Source organism: Nymphaea colorata, chromosome 8 (assembly GCF_008831285.2).
Source record: "Nymphaea colorata isolate Beijing-Zhang1983 chromosome 8, ASM883128v2, whole genome shotgun sequence".
In the NCBI taxonomy this organism is placed as follows: domain Eukaryota; kingdom Viridiplantae; phylum Streptophyta; class Magnoliopsida; order Nymphaeales; family Nymphaeaceae; genus Nymphaea; species Nymphaea colorata.
The window spans coordinates 15955293-15975652 of record NC_045145.1 but is presented as its reverse complement, the minus strand read 5'-3'; the positions used below and the strand labels follow the sequence as shown (position 1 = coordinate 15975652).

General features: G+C 40.1%; 1 protein-coding gene across 1 annotated transcript; it reads right to left on the bottom strand.

Annotated features, from left to right (window-relative positions):
- Positions 1-13544: 13544 nt before the first annotated feature.
- Positions 13545-19514, bottom strand: LOC116258901 (ABSCISIC ACID-INSENSITIVE 5-like protein 2). Its single transcript, XM_031636349.2, has 3 exons — positions 17898-19514; positions 17739-17810; positions 13545-14038 (listed from the first exon to the last, which is right to left on the bottom strand). Exons 1-3 carry the CDS (start codon positions 18714-18716, stop codon positions 13961-13963), a joined length of 969 nt encoding a protein of 322 aa, XP_031492209.1. The 5' UTR covers positions 18717-19514; the 3' UTR covers positions 13545-13960.
- Between the last annotated feature and the right edge of the window lie 846 nt (positions 19515-20360).

Here is a 20360-nt window from a genome sequence, read left to right as displayed (position 1 = left end):
TAATAATTTTCAAGCATCAAGTATGTGGTTTCTAATGAAGCCCATGTCCTTCTGCTTAATTTGTGTAAATCTTAATCAATTTGATATAAGATTAGACATTCTCCAACCTATTCGAATCTGTGGACATTAGGATAATGGGAACTAATTATTTTTTGTGCTAACAGCATGGGTGGTAGGTCTACTATTATAAACTGGTATTGACAAAGGATTAATACTGCATTCAACTAGGTTCCACAGCCTCTGAAGCGATCTTTGCTAGTCCAGAGCTATCGGTTCAAGTTTATTTTCGAATCCTGAGAATCTCTCTCTCTCTCTCTCTCTCTCTCTGTCTCACACACACACACACACACACAAACAAGCAGACGGACACATTGTCTCTAGGCAAAAAAATAGGAAGTCTCTTTCCCTAGACTGAACAATGCAGAGACAGATTGTGACAATTTATGTGCGATGCACTTTCGTATAGTTCTACGCAGCTTGGCTCGCACGTCTTAAGTTGGAGAACGTGACAAGTTTGGCAACCGATTTGATCGGGCCTAGAGGTGCACAATGAGCCAAGCCGCTTAAACTCAGACCAGGTTCAACTGGCATGAGCTCATTCTAGGCACACTCTTATAAGAAACAAGTCCAGCTTGAGCTAAGAGTCCAGTTCCATTTATTAAATGAACTGAGCTCAATTACACGCTTTTGGGCTTGGTAATTAGGCTCAAATAGGCTTTCTTTCAAGAGCCTAGGGCAGGTTGTGTTACTCATTATGACGGCTGGTTTTGTAGCAATGGTTTGGTAATTAGCCTTGCGATCCTCTAAATGGGAGTTTTCTCTTGGAAACTCAACGGTGGTTTCTTTCCCTTCCCATTGGAAGTTGCAAAAACAAGAACAACAAATCTTTCTACTTTCAGCTATCTCGAGCTTAGCAGAGCCGTTCAAGCTTGGAGAACTCAGTTCTGAGACTGAGCTTAAGCTCCAGACTAAGTTTGCCAATCCGTAGCCTACGGTGGAATATAACGTCCTACTGACAACCAAAAGCCTTCAGCTTGCACTGGCAATAATATGCCGATGCCCTTTGCATCAAACTGAGATGGAGAGCGAGATATTATGAACACAGCTTAAAGTCTTTTTAGAACAAGAATTACCACCAGCACCATAACATGGTTTCTTGTCGAAAGCAGTTGGTTTGACACTTTACCTTCATACACAACAAAGATAAGATTACAGTCATTCTTTGCGAATAAAATTGCTACCAAAGGTCGGCCCTCAAATGGAAAGGTCCTTAGACAAAAAACTGCAACATTACAAAGTACCAAATTTGCAGTATGAAAATTTTGCGAAAGTCTTTATTTTGCAATCCGACAGTAATACATAATCTCAAGTTCCCGGCTAAGAAATGCTCAAGAAACGGAATTTCCCCATTCTGCAGAACCGCGATAAAAAGATGAAAAGTACATGGACTACAATTGTCATCAGAATAGATTAAGCAATGGACCTTTCTCTCAGATGAAGCCCAAATGAAGTCATTGGGGTTGTCCCGTGACCGCTTGTCAGGTTTGCATGAGTAAATGCACGTTAGATTTAGGACCGTAGGATTTGCATATGGAAGTTCTGAGGTTTACCTAATACATAAGAAAACAAACTAATATCATGGACTTGAACTTTTCTGCAGTTTTTGGTAGGAAATCCAAAGAGGAAACGCCTCACTTCTTCCTTTTCTTTGGAGGCTGGATTGCTTCCTCCTCCTCGTCCTCCTCGTCATTCTCCTGGTCGTCTTCCTCAACTACCTCATCCTCCTCCTCGCCGCCATCTTCCTCATCTTCTTCTTCATCATCGTCCCCTTCATCATCCTCACCCTCATCGTCCTCATCGCCTCCATCTTCTTCCCCGCCGTTCTCCTCTCCTTCCCCATCACTACCCGCAGCAGTTTCATCTGGACCATTGTTAGGGTCGTCCTTGTTACCATTGATTTCATCGCCGCCTCCATCCTCTGATGACAGCTCTTCTTCCCCTTCACCGTCTCCATTATCGTTGTCGTTATCATCATCTTCATCACCGTCAGCTTCACCTGCATCCGTAGGCTTTCTTTCGTGGTAGCTCTCATGGTGCCCATCAGTGTTTAGCTTCTCCATTAGCACCGACGGATCCTACAAAAATTAGATTATTAGAGGTTGAGGGACGAATAAATAGGGGAGTTCAAGGTTCAAACAATTTGATTAGGAAAAGATTTATACCAGTTCTGTTAGTTTTCTTTGGCTGCCCATTAATAACAGCTCCAAGTTACAGCCAGCCTCAAGGTACTTCTGTAAAAGAACAAAAGGCACCCAGAAAGGGCGTGGATCATCTCATAAAGATGGCACATGTAATGGAGATAAAAAGAGTAAAGATCAGGTCATTGCTGCTCTACGTAACACTGCTCGCTTCAGATGCCGTTCGTCAGTGTAATGAACGACCCTATGTCCATAATTGTCAATAGATATCCTCAATTCCGCATTTCTGTATGCTTTTAAATGGACAGTGTTTATGTAAAGCATGAATAATCCAAACAAAATTGTGAGCCAACATCGAACGCGAGAAACGAATACCCTCAATACGAAAATTTGCACAGGGAAACCCTTATGCAGCGCTCAACCAAACCAGGCTATGGAGATGTATTCACTCATTCCGACCTACGTGAAATATTTTCACAAGTATAAACAATCCACTGGTGTATTTTTCAATATATGATTTATAGGTCTAATTGTAGGAAATGGATTTGACCATCCATGTGGTCCAATTTCATTCAAACAATATTGAACAAGATTGTGCAGATGCTGTTTTCTCGGAGTTGCATGGACAAGGTCAGGCGGTACTGATACGCAATATCAAAATTTTTATGGGTGACGGCCATAACTCGCCGGCATTAAAATGAATGCTTCAAATTATATAATAACACATGGGGAGGAAGATTAACGAGTAACAGTAGATCACAATTGATATTGGTGCTCAATTTGTGGTACAAATAAAAAACGTTAAACAGCCGATATCGGAGAGAGAGAGAGACGGAGACAGAGAGAGGACTCCCTAGTGGTGCTAGTAATATGGGCTTGCAATTTAAAAAAATGTCCTCAAAGACGAAGTCCTGTCTATTTAGCGTGGAAAAACGTCCATCTTCATACTTCTCATAAGATTAGTCAATTTGATTTCTCAGTGGAAATAAACCAATACTAGTCCATGAACAGCACACCCAATCCGTGCTTAATCATGTCGTTTCAGGCGAAGCAAGCGTTGGTTATCACTTATCACTTAATCGACTTGCGCAAAATTCTATACAAGTTGTACATGCTGTACTTTACGAAAATAATAAAAAAGATGAAGGTTGGAGGCCTAACCTTCGGCACCGGTAGCGCCGTTTCCGAAAATAAAAGGAAACAAGCAGTGAAGGACGCATAGAGAAGTAAAAATTTCCGTCATACCAAACGAGAAGTTTTTTTGAGACAAAAATTTTCTGAAAGCTAGAAAACTTTTGCCAGAAGAAATCTTCCAGATTTCGAAAATGAATGATTTTTTTAGCAGAATTTAGCAGTGTCGTAGAATCGGAAATCGTAATTGAGTCAGCCAGGCTGCCAATTCAGCGAATCGGCCAATTGGTAATATATAAATTAATTAAAAGTAGAAAAGTAATTGAAGTACTTTAAAATAAATTACGTGCAACACGAGGAACCTCCCTGCCAAATGAAGTATTTAAAGAAGTATTTCCTCTTCACAACACTTAAATTTTCTATCTTTTTACCTTGTTTTTCTCAGAAAAAATTCCTGTCTTATCCCTTTTCTTCTCGTACAAATAAAAGAATTTTTTTCCTTGTCCAACGAAAGAAAATTTTTTTAAGCAAAATATTCTTTGCAGATCTTTTTCTCCGTCTCAAATCATTTTTTATGGGGCATCAGGCCAGGTATCCAACGGGTTACCGCCTGATACCTGCAAGCAGACCTATTACGCACTGATTGAGGGCCCGGCACCTTCTGACTCGAATATCAATTGGTCCCGCATAAACAAATCTTAACGGGCCTAATCCTATGCCTGATAATAAGTTCGCTGCGACAACGCTCTTTCCCGTGGGTCTTTTCGTCTTCCCGCCACACAATCTCCACCACTGCTTTTAAATCTTTCCTTGCTGCTAGTGGAATATTTAGATTATCTATTTATCAAGAATTTGTCGACGCAGTTGACTTTTACATTTAAAAAAGAAAAGGAAACCTAGACAAAAAACCAAAAACCGCTTAAAATCTACAAATAAAAGCCCAAAAAGGGTATAGCGTTAATGAATTTGAGAATGACCAGAGCTGGCCCTTACCACGTTGAAGCGCGAAGAGAAAAATTTCGGCAAGAGAAATACTAAATCTGGAAATATTCTAATTTCTCCGACGGAACTCGTGGACAAACATCATAACACATAAAATTTAGATATTATGAATGCAAAAACCTAGCCTAGACATGCACGCAAAGAAGATACGAGAACTGCCCAAACAGTTCCTGAGTAGTTGACATCCTAAAACAGGTGATATATATTTACATTGTGACCAGAGGCCGCTCTCCTCTTTCAAGTTCTGAAAAAATAAAGGTGTACTGCTTAATATTTTAAAAATCAAAAATTGAATCTGACCCTCTAAAAAAAAATCTTGCCTCGGCCAAAAGAACCCTCGGGCTCAACACTATCAGGGAAAGCTCTCACAAGAGATAAGCCAAAACAAAAGTACCATAAAAATGTTCAGCATATGGCTGTATTTTTGTGATATTAGACTTGTTTTGAAATGACATTGGTCCTACGGTAGAAAGGTTTTCATAAAACTCCCGTGACATCCAAAAATATCGATAAGGACTACCAAAATATCACAAATCCGTCACCGCCCTCTTATGTGCACAATAGCCTTAGCATAAGGCGTTCTCTGGGCGACCACAACCGAACCATTTCCAAAAGTTTTCAAGAAGTTGGTCGCAGGGGATGGTCCCCACTCCAATTATTAGGTATACAATAACCAAAAAATGGGCCCCAAAGTGCCTTAAATTTCACCTCTCAGATTTAGTTAACTGACGGTGGGAGATCGAATGGGCAGCAAGGCCGGGCCCACATAAAAAGCGAAGCAATGCAAGGATATTCTTGCGGGGCGAGTCGCTTTTACTGTAGAACTGACAGACAATTTTGCCCCCAAGTTCAGAAACATCTAGGTTGCCTATCCGTTGCAAACGTCGAATTCAAACGGGCAATTCAGCCATTATATGCCCAGAAAACATCTCCTCCCTCGGACCTGCCTCCCGTGGGAGCATCCAATCTTCTTCACCACACTCTCTCGGTGTCAACGCCCTCTCGGGAGTGAGCCAGGGCGCTGGGAGGACATGCCAAGAGGTAAGAAGAAAGCAAAAGAATGGAGAAATGGGAAAACTGTTTCCCCTTCCTTTTCTCAAGTAAAAATTGGAAGAGAGAAAACAAAAACCGTTGGGATCGTGTGGAGACTCGTTGCCGGTAGGAAAAGCAGCAACCGTAGACGGTATAAGATTTTAGACAAAAACAAAATCTGTGACTGAAATTTCGAAAAAGGAAATAACTTTTCTCGAGAATAAAATTAATCAAAAATTGAAAGCAGCATAAGGAACACGCTCGAAGAATATGCCGCGCCTTGTGAACGAGCGAGCGAGCGAGCGAGCGAGAGAGAGAGAGATAATCTAATAGAAAAAAGGGAAAACCATAGAAAACTATTTCTGTTATGCTAGCAGACGAGGGGAACTGAACCAAAGGAATGCTTAAAAAAAGAGGAAGAAGAAGAAGAAGGACAAAAACAAAGAACGGAGGGGAGAGGGAGGGAAAAGAGCTTTACTTGGATGAGAGTCGCCTTCAAGCTCAGGAGGTTAACGACCGCGAGCGTTTCCAACGCCTTGCCTACGCAGAGCTCAACTAGCACCGGGACGGTACTCAACCGGGCTTCTACCGGAGCCAACGCCATCTTCACGGCGTAGATCTGAGACCAATGGCCTTTGCTAGGAAAATAAACAAAACCGCAGCTGTTAGATCATTACGTCCATGACATGGAGTGAAAAAGAGAGAGAGAGAGAGGACAAGCTTTCACGGATCTCGTTCGCAAAGTCGGACTTGGAGAGCCGACGTGTGGCAAACGAGAGAAATCCCGTGAAGCCTTTGCCGATCTGGCTTTCCACCGGCTCCGGACCAGAATTCCGGCGATTCCGAGAGCGAGGGAAGTCATTTCTCACCCGGAAGTGGCAGGAACTCACCCTGAAAGCAGAAACTTCGAGAGAAACTAGGCACGGGAACGAGGGAAACGGATAGAAACGAAAGGTTTCGACGTGAAAACTGCAAGGGGTCGCAGGAGGGAAAAGGGAGAAGGAAGGTACCTGAGAGCCGAAATCCCGCTGGAACCCTAGAAGATCTGGCTCCTCCCCGCCACTGAGACAGCGCCACAGAGTAGAGCGCTCGGGAGCATCCTCAGCCGTCCATCTCGAGGGCCCTTCACCGCGAGAAGAGAGAACAATTTTTCCCTTTTTTTTTTTCCCACGCCCAGGCTCAGGAGAACCGGTTTAGAGGATCACCGGGCAGTCCGGGCAGCGTCCCTGCCGTTGGCCTCTCCCCTGCCGTTGGCCTCTCCCCTGCCCGAACAAATATTGCGGTCAGACGGATTTGTTAGCGTTCACTTGACTCTTTTTCATCAAAGCCACCTCCACGATTTTTCTTTTCTAATATCCTTTTGTGGTGATGCCAAGTTACCCTGGTTAGCCGACGCAACTCAACCATGGTCAGTCAGTGGAAAGGAAAAAAAAAAAAAATCCACTTGCGTCTGATCTGAATGTGATGAGATCTTTAGTTGGTCAACGACTGCTTTGTGTTTCGGTCGGTCAAGGTGGTCAAAGTCATCTTAGCCTTCGAGTCGTCGAACCCACACCTGCACCCGCACCCGACTCGAGCATACTCACTACTTGGATCGGATTTCCTGATCGGACTTTAAATTCATGGTTTTTACTGAAATCCTAACTGAAAATCTTCTGAAATAACTATCAAACACAACCTTAGCCGGTAACCAAGGTTGGTGATGGTGGACAAATAGAAAACGGAGGAAAAGGTTGGAGAAAGAAAAGGGAGACTGAAACGGAACATTCTCACGTGTTGCCTCGCCGGAAATGGTGGTGGGAAGACGTGGGAAAAATATCTCCATCCCACTTTTCCTCCTCTTTTTCCCTTTTGTTCCTCGGGAATCGAATTCTCTCCTCCCCCTCGACAAAACTTTTCCAACAGATACGATTCTTATCCTGCTCCTACAAAAAGTTCTATGATGACGCTCTCCCGATATCCGTTTGAGGCATCATCGTCGGTCCGTCCAGCGTTCGTAGCCTGAAACATGTTTGACAGAACTAAATATCAAGGACATTTTGTTTCCATAATTTCTTTGTCTGTGTTTCACTTTCTCTATCTCACTTTAGAGAGGATAAGATAGAAAAGGTGAGATACGTTGGACCTGCGCCTTAGACAAAGTGAAAATTCACCTTAATGTCTCAAACACCCTCCAAAAAGATGACTTCACCAAAAGTTCAACCATTGTAGTATTTCCAAAATCCCCATTTCATGCTTTAGGTTTTTGAATCTAATTAAGGTTGGATCCAACTGGGGTTTGAGATATTCATTGTAGTCCCAGACTTTTAAAAATGAACACTGAGATTCCTACTACAAGTTCTATTGGTTGGGCCTTTATTCAAACCTGACAATGTAGATCACCTACAAACTTGATTTAATAATGATAAAACCCTTCAATCATGAGAACCTGAATTTTTACCACTCTCAAACAACTCAAAATTTCAATGGCTTGAAAATGCCCAAAAAAAGTTGGTTTATGAGTATATTTCTTTGCATTAAAAAAGAAACAAAGAAAGAAAAAAACAGGATGCAGCGGTCAACTCTTACACTATCAATTAAAAAAGGACTTATTGAATCATTTTGTGTGTCTTCTCTTGTTGTCGCTTTTTCTCTCCTGTTCATACGTAGATTATAGATATAAAATAGCAAAAGGTTTTTTTGCTATAATGTAGTCTTGACAATAACGGTTAGCCATCAATATCATTACAAGAAATATTTACTTATCTTCCGCCACGTCCCAACTACTCTCGTGCTCTAATTTTTAATATTTTGCTTCTGTCACCCAACACGCAATCGAGTGCGGTTCGACTTTACACAGGGAACAAAATCAGACATGCTACAGATTTTGAATACAAAAGTCCATGGAACAAGACTATCCATCTTTGTCCATTTCATTTATGAGCTCATAATCCAACCCAGCTAGAAAATCTCTCTCTACCAGCACACCTTTAACAACCCTGACTTCTTAATTTATGAGCCTCTACTTCATTAAATGTGAAGGGAAATAAAGAAAGGCAGGCTATGAAGTAATTCTTTATGAATTATGAAGACTCAGGATATTATACATATATGAATATAAGAATCCAGGAAAAGAACAAGGTTTTATATATAAGCATCCAGGAAAGGAATAAGGTTTCAGTCTGCGCCCAATGTTTACCTCATTGCGTACATTAAATTCACATTATGCAAGATTTCTTAAACCAATGCTGACTGTATGAATCTGGATAATTTAATCGTTTAAGCTTCCTTCATATTAAAATGCTACCATGAACGTTAATGTGTCTGCCGACAAAATCGTTCCTACGAGCGCCCAACTCAAAGCATTGAATGGACACGGAAGAGATGGTCGTGCTCAAAAGAGCTGCAATCGCTCGCTTAGGTATTGGATTTAATCATTCCAAGTTCAATATCAGTAGACACGCATCCTAATGTCAGCTGGCATTAAGGATGTCAATATATCCGATTTAAATCGGATATACAACCGATCCAATCCGAAAAAATCAGATATAAATAAAAATTTAATATCCGATTAATAAATCAGATCGGATTCGGATTTAATAAATGACATCCGATCTCGGATTCGGATATACATGAATGTCGGATCGGATTCAGATTCGGATTGGATTCAGTTTTAGACAAATATCCTCTATCTAATACTTGAAAAATGGCAAAATCCGGTTCAAAATTCGGATTCGGATATAAATATAAAAATCGGATTCAGATTGTAAAATCGGATTCGGATATGACTCTTTGCTTTATTCGAATTCGAATATATGAATATCCAAAAAAACGGATATTGTTGAAGATGTATCTGATCCGAATCCAATCCGTTGACATCCCTAGCTAGCATAAGGTCGGTTTAGGTATCCAATTTGGCCGACGTGTTTCAGATGAAAAGACGTCGCGCTAAGGCTTCTAGATACTGACAACACCGCTACCAGATCAAGATTATCATCTTTTCAGTCACACTGTTAGGTCTCAACTTAATAGTTAGTTGGGTACCCCACTCTAGCGTAGAAGGTTTCTTCAGAAGGTGGGGAACACAGTAAATCCATCAACTAAGCACAACACACATCCACCGTTTGCAGCAATGTATAGCGAATCGGCTATGAGAAAACCATCCACGTTTGGCCTTTCAGCGTTTGCAGCATTTTGAGTTTAGATTCTCAACAATCAAGGAATAATATATCAACGACCAAGAGAAAATGATGAACCGACCCAGAAGAACCGAAAACGCCGGTTTTCAGGCTCCACCGACTCACCACACAACCCAGCCGGTTCGACCTCATTTTGTATATGGGAAAAAGAAAAAGAATCCCTTCCCTTTACCAAGATTGGATTTCAGATATTTTAATTTGGTTATTTACACGTACATAAGCCTGCGTACGACAAGGAGAAGGAGAGGTAAAGGGAGGGAGCAGGTTCGAGGAAGAGACTGCACATGGGAGTCCCATAAGAATTCATTGTGATCTTCGCCAGATAGATAATTGAGAAAAAGGCAACGATAAAAAAAAGTTGGTAATTATTACTAATTGACTAAAATACCTTATCTCCTTGTTCTTCTTTTTAACCAAACATTTTGAAAAAATAAACTATCACAATGATTCCTTCTGACTCTATAACCTAAGGGCCTCGCACCTACTAGTTTCTCATGTATAAAAATTGGTAAGTACAAGACTCTTCTGCAATGAACCTTTTTAAGATGGACTGTTGAAAAAGAAACCAAAGAGAAAAAAATCGGCAATTACTTTTCAGTGGCTTAAAATACACTATTTCTTCTTCTTTTTTCTCTCAATTACCATCTTTAAAAAAAAAAAAAAAAAAAAAAAAAAAAAAAAAAAAACAGTCGCCATGATTCATCACCGGTCTATCACATAAATGTCTCGCATCTATCAATTTCTTTATTTATACAACTCTTTTTGGCTACATTCCAGGAAAAAGAAAGGTAGTTGTTTTTATCGAAACTACCGACAACTGTTTACCATCTTCCGTGTAAACAAAAAGCTTTATAAATCAATTGACACTTGTTTTATTTTTTAGAAGGCCAAAGTCAATAATTTAACTTGCACAAAACTTTTCATTTAATTTGATCGAAAGTATGCTTTATATTACGCCAGCATTAGAGAACAAACTCATCAGCTTAAGTTTACCAAAGAACATAACCTACACGCCCTTTCTTGAAATTTAACGAAAGTCCTAGACAAAAGGAGTCAGGACTAAGATGCATGCAGTATACATATTCTTTTCACAATCATGACAACCTTACTTTCTAGTCTATCATCACATCCCCGTATTCTATTACATTTAACGAGAGAAGGATACAATCATTACCATGATCACTGGCAGCCAAAATCTACCATCACATGCACAAGTAGTTCAATCTTCTGATCTCTAATTCAATCTACAATCCTTGTTAAATATTCAACGTTCAGTGGTAAAAACATGTTTGATTGCTTAAATAATATTCCCAAAAAGTACTAAAGGTTATTACTAACATATAGAAAAACGAACATACAAATGGTGAAAAATCTAAAATATTCTCTCCTTTTCAGCCTCAATTTCTTTTTTTAAGAAATGATTAATAGAAGAGAATCGTAAGTCCCTTCACACTTCATTTGAGATGAAAAATTCACCCCATTGAGTATCAATAAATAAAAGAGTTGTTTACCTTGGCTCAGCATCGCATTGTTAGGAATCCTTTCTGTCAATACATAAGGATCCAGTTCATACACATATATATACTATACCCTTATGAGCTATTTGGCTAATAGAACAGTAACATACCGTTTTATAAACCTGTCCCAAAAATTGAGCAGGTTCATAAAACACCATACAAGAGCCTACCCTAATTGTTGGACAGTTCATGAAATGGTATGTTACCATTACATTACCCAGATGACCCCTTAAGTACTAGATCCATTCGAAATTATCTTGGGTGTGGGGCATTTTAATCATTCAATATTAATTCATATTTTTCTCCTTTCCATTCGTGTACACAAAATCAATGGCCAAAATAATTCTTCACGGATCTAGCACCCAAGGGTCTGATTCTTATATATATATATATAGCCTCCTAAATTCTCTTCTTTAAAACAATTTAAGCAAGTGGTCAAATGACCAAAATAATTTGAACGATGTGATTGATATAATTTATTGAACGAAGAAAGACTTTTCTAGCACATTCCATGTTTTGAAAAAGGCAACAGCATAGAAAAAATCGACGGGACAAACATCATCATTTTTATTTTCGAAAAAGCAAAGCTGAAAGCATGACATGTAGCAAGGAAATTATGTTTAACCATTACATAGGTAAAAACATTGTCATTTGGTTTGAAGCACACAAAGGCATAAAAAAGAACTTGGGACATGTAATGTTCAGTGCTTCTACCGATAAATTTTGATCATAAAAAGTTTAAAGCTCAGAGACACAGGTGCTTCAAAAAGGTTCAACGAATCATGTCACTCTCAACATCAAACGTGAAAATAATAAATAAAACCTATTCACATAGGACCAAATTTAGTTTTTCTTTTATGAAAATGAAAGACGTACCACCATGCTCTCTCTCTCTCTAATCCATCGATAGTCTTTTCCGGTTTGGGTTTTTACTAAAGAAGCAAATTTTTACTAAAGAAGCAAATTTTAAAAATCAAAGCTCCACGGACGAACTCCCTCCCCCAACTACGTCGTTTAACTGCAAAAAAAATACCAAATCTTGCTAATGATTATCACATTAAATCATAAACTTTTCTATCAATTTGAACACACTAAGTTAGCCCACTGAGATCACAGGACTCATCGTCTCCTCCACTTTCATACAAAACTGAATTATCACTTTCGGTGGCACCAGTAAAGCCAGCAGTGAGAACATTATTGCAGCTATTGTTCCTTCAATCTATCGTAACAAAGATTAACGTTAATCAGTCAATCAATCAAATGATTCCTTTAGCCAAGCTCGGGAATTCTAACACTACCCAAGAATCGCTACTTACAGAGTGGTTCAATCTTAGCATCTTGCACAACTGCGAGTTAAAAGGCACCGAATCTTGGGTCCTTGTTTGCTGTACACCTGAAGCTAGATCTGCCACACTTGACATAGGTCAAGAACTATAAACATGTAGCTTTTAGTTACCATAGCATCTTTCGCGACAACAACTTTTGCCAAGGTCTTGCAAGATCACCTAAATTGATGGAGCTTGTGTACCAAATACAATTCAAGATACACTCTTGTCATGCAGATCCTTCATGATCGTAAGGGATATTCAGTGTTGCACAACAGTAACAAGCTTCAACAGAACCTGTTCTAAATTTATGGATTCCTAATTATTCAAAAGTCCAATCGATGATTTGATTGAAGACTACCACTTCAAAATCAACCATTATCATCAAACAACTAGAAGACAAGAATCATCTTCTGAGGGCATTTACGCGCCTCTAGAACGGATGTTCTCAATTGGTATTTACATAGAGATATTTTACCACTATGCTAAACATAACGCCAAAACAGAGAAAAAAGTCCTGAACAAAAGAACCTATATTAAGAAAATATAACCTTATCCTTTTTTTTTTTCCAAAATCAGAGGTGTCCTGTTTTCCTTATGCTTCTCTTTCCTAATATTATAAATGGATATCTTTAGGAGCTATAAATTTGAGAAAGTATCAAAATGTAGCACGATTCATGACATGAAAAATGATATCCAAAATTTCAAAACGTTAATCTAAAAACAGCTCTCCACAGTTGTATAAAATCCATATGGAGAACTGATGCACTTCTACATGTTCATGTCACAGATAAAATGGTCAAACATTTGCAGTTTTTCCCAAGTATCCATGCAACCTCTGGGAATAAAATAACCCTGCAAAGTAGTAACTTATGCATTGATGGACTTAATAGCAGTAAATATCCCACCATCAACATGTTAATAATACATAGAACACAACTGAGGAAAAAGGGTCACCACCAATGCCGTTGAGATTGACTTAATCTACTCAAAGAGGAAGGAACTACAGTAAAGCACTAGCTTTGGTTTTACACCCCATGTTGTGTGACAACTATGTCATAAAAACCCCTCCACAACATAATCTCCTCTGAAGATAATCCCATTTCCCAGAAAGATATAACCCAGATGAGCAATGACTTAAGCTACAATGAACTACAAATATGAGATCTACAAGGGGGTCTTATGCTTCACTTTTCTTATTTCACAAGCTGCTGCAGTGCCAGCATTCAATTTTAATTGCACATTCGTCCAAGCAGCGATAAAGAAGCAAATCTGCTCAGTCAAATTGTTCAAAAAGAAAAATGACAGCTATATAGTTTAATGCAAACCAAAGTAGTCACAGAATGTCTTATGTAATTAATTAACTTCCAAAAAAATATCCAGCATGAAAAAACATGGAGAAAATGCAATTTCCTATAAGAATAAATTACGGAGGCAGAACAAAGATACAGCGATGATCATTCAAGAAAAAAGTGTGAACCTTCCAAAAGTGAATCCGGTGAGAGAGGCTGGACCAACTTGTGCTTGTTGATAAAAAGAAGGTCTACTTACAAAAGAATATGTCATCAAGTAATGATTTAAACTGGTGCAGAGTTGGTCCTACGGAGCTGATACCTTGGGGCTGAAATTTGAGTGGATAGGATATTGTCCAACTCCTGCATCAGTAAAAGTTGTTTCAGTTACTGATTTTTATGACTCGAATGGATAGTAAAAATAGTCAAGCACAATCATTCTGAAGCGTCAAAGTATTTTCCGACAAACTAATTCAGTTTGTTATTAGTTACACAGATGAAAGGAAGTTGGCTCTGCGACACAGCGTAGCTGAGGCTAACAAACTGGTGCTACAATGCAAAGAAAAAAACACTCTTCCAGAAGCCCAACCGCTGGTCACTTTGCACAACCCAGTATGATTCCCACAGATTGCTTGGATCTGTTAGAACAAATCATAAATGTCATAGGACGAACAAGCAATATGGACATCATAAATGTTGTAGGAAGAACAAGCAATATGGAAACTTGGAAGATCATGCACGTCAAGTGGCAGCGGCCAGGAGCATGAAAAATTAAAGGGTATCTGAGCCCATCTCCTGTGCCCTAGATATACGTAATTCCACGTATAAAAAATTATAACTAAAAATCAGACTCTTGGAACAAGGAACAATTCCATTATAAAAACATTTTCTACTTTTCCTTGTCCACTGATAGATCCATCCTTGCAAGTCAAATTCAGCTCCAAATTTTTCCACAGATGAGCATCTTAAGGTCTTTTCAATAATGTCAACTCAATATATGGGGTACCCTTTCACATAAAAAGGATCTCGAAATTATCCATCTGCTTCAGCTTGTCGCAGGGAATGAGATCATTTCTCATGTTTGTTGGCAAGAGGAGACGTCATCCGATTATGAATTTTACTAGATAGGGTGTGATTTCACTTTCGAGTTTCACATTTACTTGGACTACTGTTTGTACGAAACAGGAGCCATTTTTGTGACAGTTTCTCCTTGTTTGGCTTGCCAAGTCATCCCAACTCCACTTACAACAAAGAGAGCCACCACTCCAGTGGCAACAAATGTAGCCAGATGATATCTGCAAGAGGTCCAATTAGGCCAAGTGAAACAAGAACCACCTAGAGCATTTGTCTTGAAGTATGAACCTGCAAAGTAAGGCAAACAAGTTCCAACTTCCAACGGCAGCCCAAGAATGGGGATTATTATACAGTACAATCAACCTATGATGCCTGATTTCATAATCTACAATCAATCAGATGAACTATGAGTCCATGATGCCTTACTTCCAGCAATCTCCAAGTCCATGATGCCTTACTTGCAGGCTTGCAGCATATCAAATAAGAAAGCTAGCACAACAGGAGCTAAGGTAGCCTTGTAACAGCACAGCCTTTAGACCATCTTTCACCCTTAACAATTGGTATTGTCAATCTCATTGGCAATCCTAAGAAAACCTTTAAACGCAAGAAAAACATCTAATGGGAAAATGAAGAATAATTGCATCCTGATCTCTGTTCAAAGGCCTCCACTGAACCACGATAACTTGTTTCAGAATATGTTGACATTTACACTGACATCGTCAAATTAAAACAGTAAAAAAATAAGCAAAATCATCAGCACGGCCATCGAAGTTTCAAGATCCCACAATGGGGACAGCTAATTCAGTCATCTTGCAGAACCCAATGATAAAATATGCTTCCAGCCTTCCACTAATATGAAGCAAATATTTCTGATAAATGCAGTTCTTGAGTGTGGCTTAACATGACAAAGCTGTGTACAATGTAAGTATATGAAGCAAGTATTGATCTCACTCCAGGACCCAGGTGCTAGCTTCACCAACATTGACAATTAGAACAGAGCAAGACATATGAAGATCTATCAGAAGAAGAAGACACCACAATGAAACAACTGTGATCAATTGAAGGTTGGTAACCAGTGTTCTATGCAACATAACCATGAATGTAGACATCATGATACAACCCCAAAACATACCGTATTGGTTGTGCCCTATGATATACACCTTGTATTGCATGTTCAGGTGCAATGCAGCTGTACCTTATGTTACACCTTGGTAACATCAAAAAGTGCCATTTTTTTTCCTTTTGGATTGAAAGTTACATCAACTTCTTAAGATTAAGTTTTACATGCAATGCATCGTACACATTTTTGAAAAATACAATTTAGGGATGATTTCATTCAACAAAAACAGAGCACTCATGGTATTTTTATTAGATCGTGTGTTTGTTCTCAAAAATAAAAAATAGAAAATCACATTTTATGACCATAAGTTGATTAAGCCTTAATGACTCCAAGGAGTAAATCATAGATGATGTAAACTTATTTGTTTTGACATCCGTTTACATATTGGGAGTTTAATGAAAGCATGCATGTTTTAAGCAACACATATTTGTTATTTTCTTATGTTTTTTCATGGAGAATTTTTCATATCCTCAGATTTTAAATTTTTTTGTGAATCTTTAATATTAAAAGTTGTGATACTTTATGTTATATTACATTATGTTACGCTGTGTATCTAACTGTGCACCTGGTGTGTACAGGTTAAATTGCACGTTTTACAACACTGCTCCTACCTGTAAAAGCATAGTAATATGGGACTTCTATAATAAAACAAAAACACCACTTTCAATGAACAAGTTAGTTGACACTTTCTTCATGCCCAAGCCCATAAAAGCAGCAATATTCACAAAAAATATCTAATGCAACCATAAGAGGTTTGACCATCTATCCAGACAACAGCAGTTGCAGTCCACTGCTACATCACCCAGCATCTAGAACTGGGAAGCAAGCCAAATGCCTAAAAACACACTTACAGCAAAGTAGACTTAATTATATGAGCTAAAAGAATGTTAGGAAATCTAGCTGCCTACAGACACACATTTCCTATCTGAACTTAGGAATTTTCAATGTGTTTATGATCTTTCGGTCATGTGTTCTTATTGATTATCACAATATTCTCTACCAGGAAACATCCCTCCCAACCACAGTCAAAATAACTGACCAATTTCATTGGACTTATAGTGACCAATAAGTGAAATCCTCATAGAAAACCTACTGCACTGAACCGGCCATTCTCCAGAATCATCAGCTGAGAATGAGATAGGATTCTGACAAGAAAATTATCATGCTGAATAACAAATTTACAAATGACAGACCATATGGTGCAGCTAAAAACTTAAAACCAACCAAACCTGCAGTTGTGGAAATCATTTCAGTGCTGTGGCTCCACAATATAGACCTTAGATTAGAAAAGGTGAAAAACAAATAAACAGAAATCATGTCTGACCACACGTTTCAGGCATTTCCCTTGGCTTCCCACCAGAAATTAGAGAAAATCGTGCCACTCGATTCTGAAACCAGATCAAGGACATGAGAAAACCCTAGGGCTTCCACAGGAGAAAGAAATGTTGTAGAACGAACAACATGGTAAACGCAGAGAGAAGGGGAGTGGTCTTCTACCTCTGTCCTTTCCCAGACATTCATCCTTCTGATTTATTGCACTTTTGCATCCGCTACTGGTCCTGCTGTACAGGCCTACTTCATGAACGCCCCCACAATTTTACATATTTGATCTGTTTAGCAAGTTTTTGCTGGCTTACATGATTTACATTGTCTTTTAAAACTAGTATGTGTTCTGCATGTGAAGTATGTTGTAATTTGTATACAAAGGAGCATTCCTCCCAAAGCTTGCGGCTAAAGAAACTACTGTCAGGCTATCATCTGTCCTTTCGGCTCATCGTGCAACCCAGCATTTACGAATCATATAAGGCGTGCATGGGTTGAAGAAAACCAACTGAAATGCAATAATATAGCCTTCAAGGTGACACTTACTTTCTCCTTTTTAAGCCTCGTATTCACATCCTTCAATTGCGAAACTTCTCCCTCCAGCTGACTCGTATAAGCCTGGAGAACAAAGCCCAAAACTTCATAAAATGTGAACGAGGAGGAGAAAACTGAAACCATAACCACCCAGAAGGATACCCCACAAACCTGCTTCCTGGCACGGGAACGTGCAGCAGACTCTCTGTTCTTGATCATCCGTTTCTGCCTCCGGTCAATTGCTCTATCCCTGACTTCATCCGAGGCCGTCCGCTTTCTGTCTACATTCTCTAGGGGCATGGCCATGAGCGGTGAAGATGCTGTCATCGGATTCTCCATGTACCCAACATCCAAAACCGGACTGCTGACGCCCACCCCAAAGCCAGGCATATACATGCCTGTCAAATTCTGATGCGGTGGAGGCGGAGCTGAAGATGAACATGAAGCCGCGACGGCAGTTGCATTGGCAAGCTGATATTCTATCCAATCCTGCTGAGGAACAGGCATCACTTCAACCGGCATCAGCGGCATTGCCGGGGGAGCAAGAGAAGGATCCGAGTTTTGGCTTAAAGCACCCGCCCGGAACAAGAAATCTTCAAGCGTCATCTCTCCCAGCGTCGGCTGCCGTTGAACCTTCCCTTCCTCCGGCGGGATCTTTCCCTGAACCTGCTGAATTTCTCTCCAAATGTCGTCGACAGTCTTGTTTCCTAAGTCTTGGTTCAACAAAAAACTGGGTTGCCTCTGAATTTCGGAAACCGCAGTAGAAGAGATAAACTGAGCGGGATCTGCAGCATCCACGGCGTTGGCACCCAGGCTCTCTTCTGCAGACGTTATCGTCCTTAAGAACTCTTCCAAATTCATGCTCATCAACGGCTTCCCAAGTTCTCCCAAATGGTTCTGGACCTCATCCAACGTCAGATTATACAAGGAACCCTGCCTCGTTAGAGGCCCCTGACCTCCGTTTGTTGACGTCATCGTCGTCTCTCCCATCCAACAAAACGGACCAACTCTAAACCCTAGGCAACCGACATCCCAAACCACAACCCACACAGTCCAGGAAGATTCAGAACAAAAACCCTAATAGTACGATTCACCAACACCCTTCGCGAACTCCAGAACAATCGCTCCCAAGCCCCCACCAATACGAAAAAGAAGGGGAAAATCCCAACGCCAAAACCACCCACAATTAACAAAGAAACATGTCGAGCCTCCCAACAACCCCCAACTCTTTTAAGAGAAAAAGAGGGGAACGGAGGACGCGGAGTTTGTCGGAGTATCAGAGAGAGAGAGAGAGAGAGAGTACAACGGCGACGACAATGCCGAAGACGATATCAGAAGACGACGACGACGACGGCGATGACGAAAAGGAGAGAGAGTATGAGAGATTGCCACCGTTCGTCCGCTTGTTTGGTGAATGATCCCAGCAGAACAAAGGTCGAGTAATGGTGTATTATCATTAATGATGATTAGCGGAGAGAGCCTTACAGTTTGGCTGATTCCTGGTGGTGGACTGATGGAGGAAGGGAGGTCTGGAGCTGTATCTTTCCTGAAATTGTCTCGGGAAAAATGAAAGACAAAAAGGACAGGAAAGACGGCCTCTGAGTATCATGTTCGGCCCTTCAGGGGTCGCAGTGAGAGCGATGGTGTGCGGGGGAAGTGGATCGCCGCTGGGCCCAATCTATGCTCGGCCGCTTCCGGTTCCCTATCTTCCCCCTCTCAATTAAGGGACTAAGGTACGTCTGACTGGATGGCTTCAGGTATTTGACGGCGACTCCTCTGGCTGAGCTCTGCTTGTGGCCTTCTTGTCTTCTCTTGCCTGCGACTTTATTTTTGTGTCAGCCTTCTTTGCTTACGACATTGCTCATTAAACCGTTCATCAGGATGGAAGCCTGGGACCATCCTCTTTCCCCTCTCCCTCATATATATATATATATATAATAAGCCTGGGACTCTCTCCCTCATATATATATAATATATATATATATATATAAAAAGATAGTGTCCCTTGAAACTTGGTCCAGACCAAGAATGTTGCCCTATTTTAAATCTTTGTGCTCGTCTGACAAATTTTCTGGTTTGTGTAAATAGAAAGTTGTGTATGTCAGTTGCTAGATAGGCCTTATTTTTCTTGTTTTTGAGGGTTAGTTTCTATCTTTTTTTTATTGATAATGGAAAAAAAAAAAAACTTTTGGATCAAATCCTCATTACCCCACCCCACCTAGTAGTGACCCTTAACAAATGCCGACTCTTATGTACCTGAAGTTTATCAAATCCTACTGTGTCGTGTTCTTTTTTCAACTCTTTTTCAAGGTAAGTGATTATTTTCAACCGGCGTGTGCCCCTCACTCCTGAGACCCATAGAGCATAATTCGAGATCTTTTACGGTTCAAAGGGGTATGAAACCCATAGAGCATAATTCGAGATCTTTTATGGTTCAAAGGGGTATGAGACCCATAGAACATAATTCGAGGTCTTTTACGGTTCAAAGGGGTATGAGACCCATAGAGCATAATTTGAGATCTTTTAGGGTTCAAAGGGGTAATACACTGAATCGTGACAGCAACCATAGGTTTAGTGACATAAACTCTGTTGGAGTAAACCACTTAGGCGCCCAATGCACTACAACCCTTGGGG

Coding starts and splice junctions, on each gene's coding strand:
- LOC116258901 (XM_031636349.2), bottom strand. CDS start 18,716: ATGGGAGAGACGACGATGACGTCAACAAACGGAGGTCAGGGGCCTCTA. Junction 17,811..17,897: donor GTTCCCGTGCCAGGAAGCAG/GTTTGTGGGGTA, acceptor TTTGTTCTCCAG/GCTTATACGAGTCAGCTGGA. Junction 14,039..17,738: donor CGAGGCTTAAAAAGGAGAAA/GTAAGTGTCACC, acceptor TTACTGATGCAG/GAGTTGGACAATATCCTATC.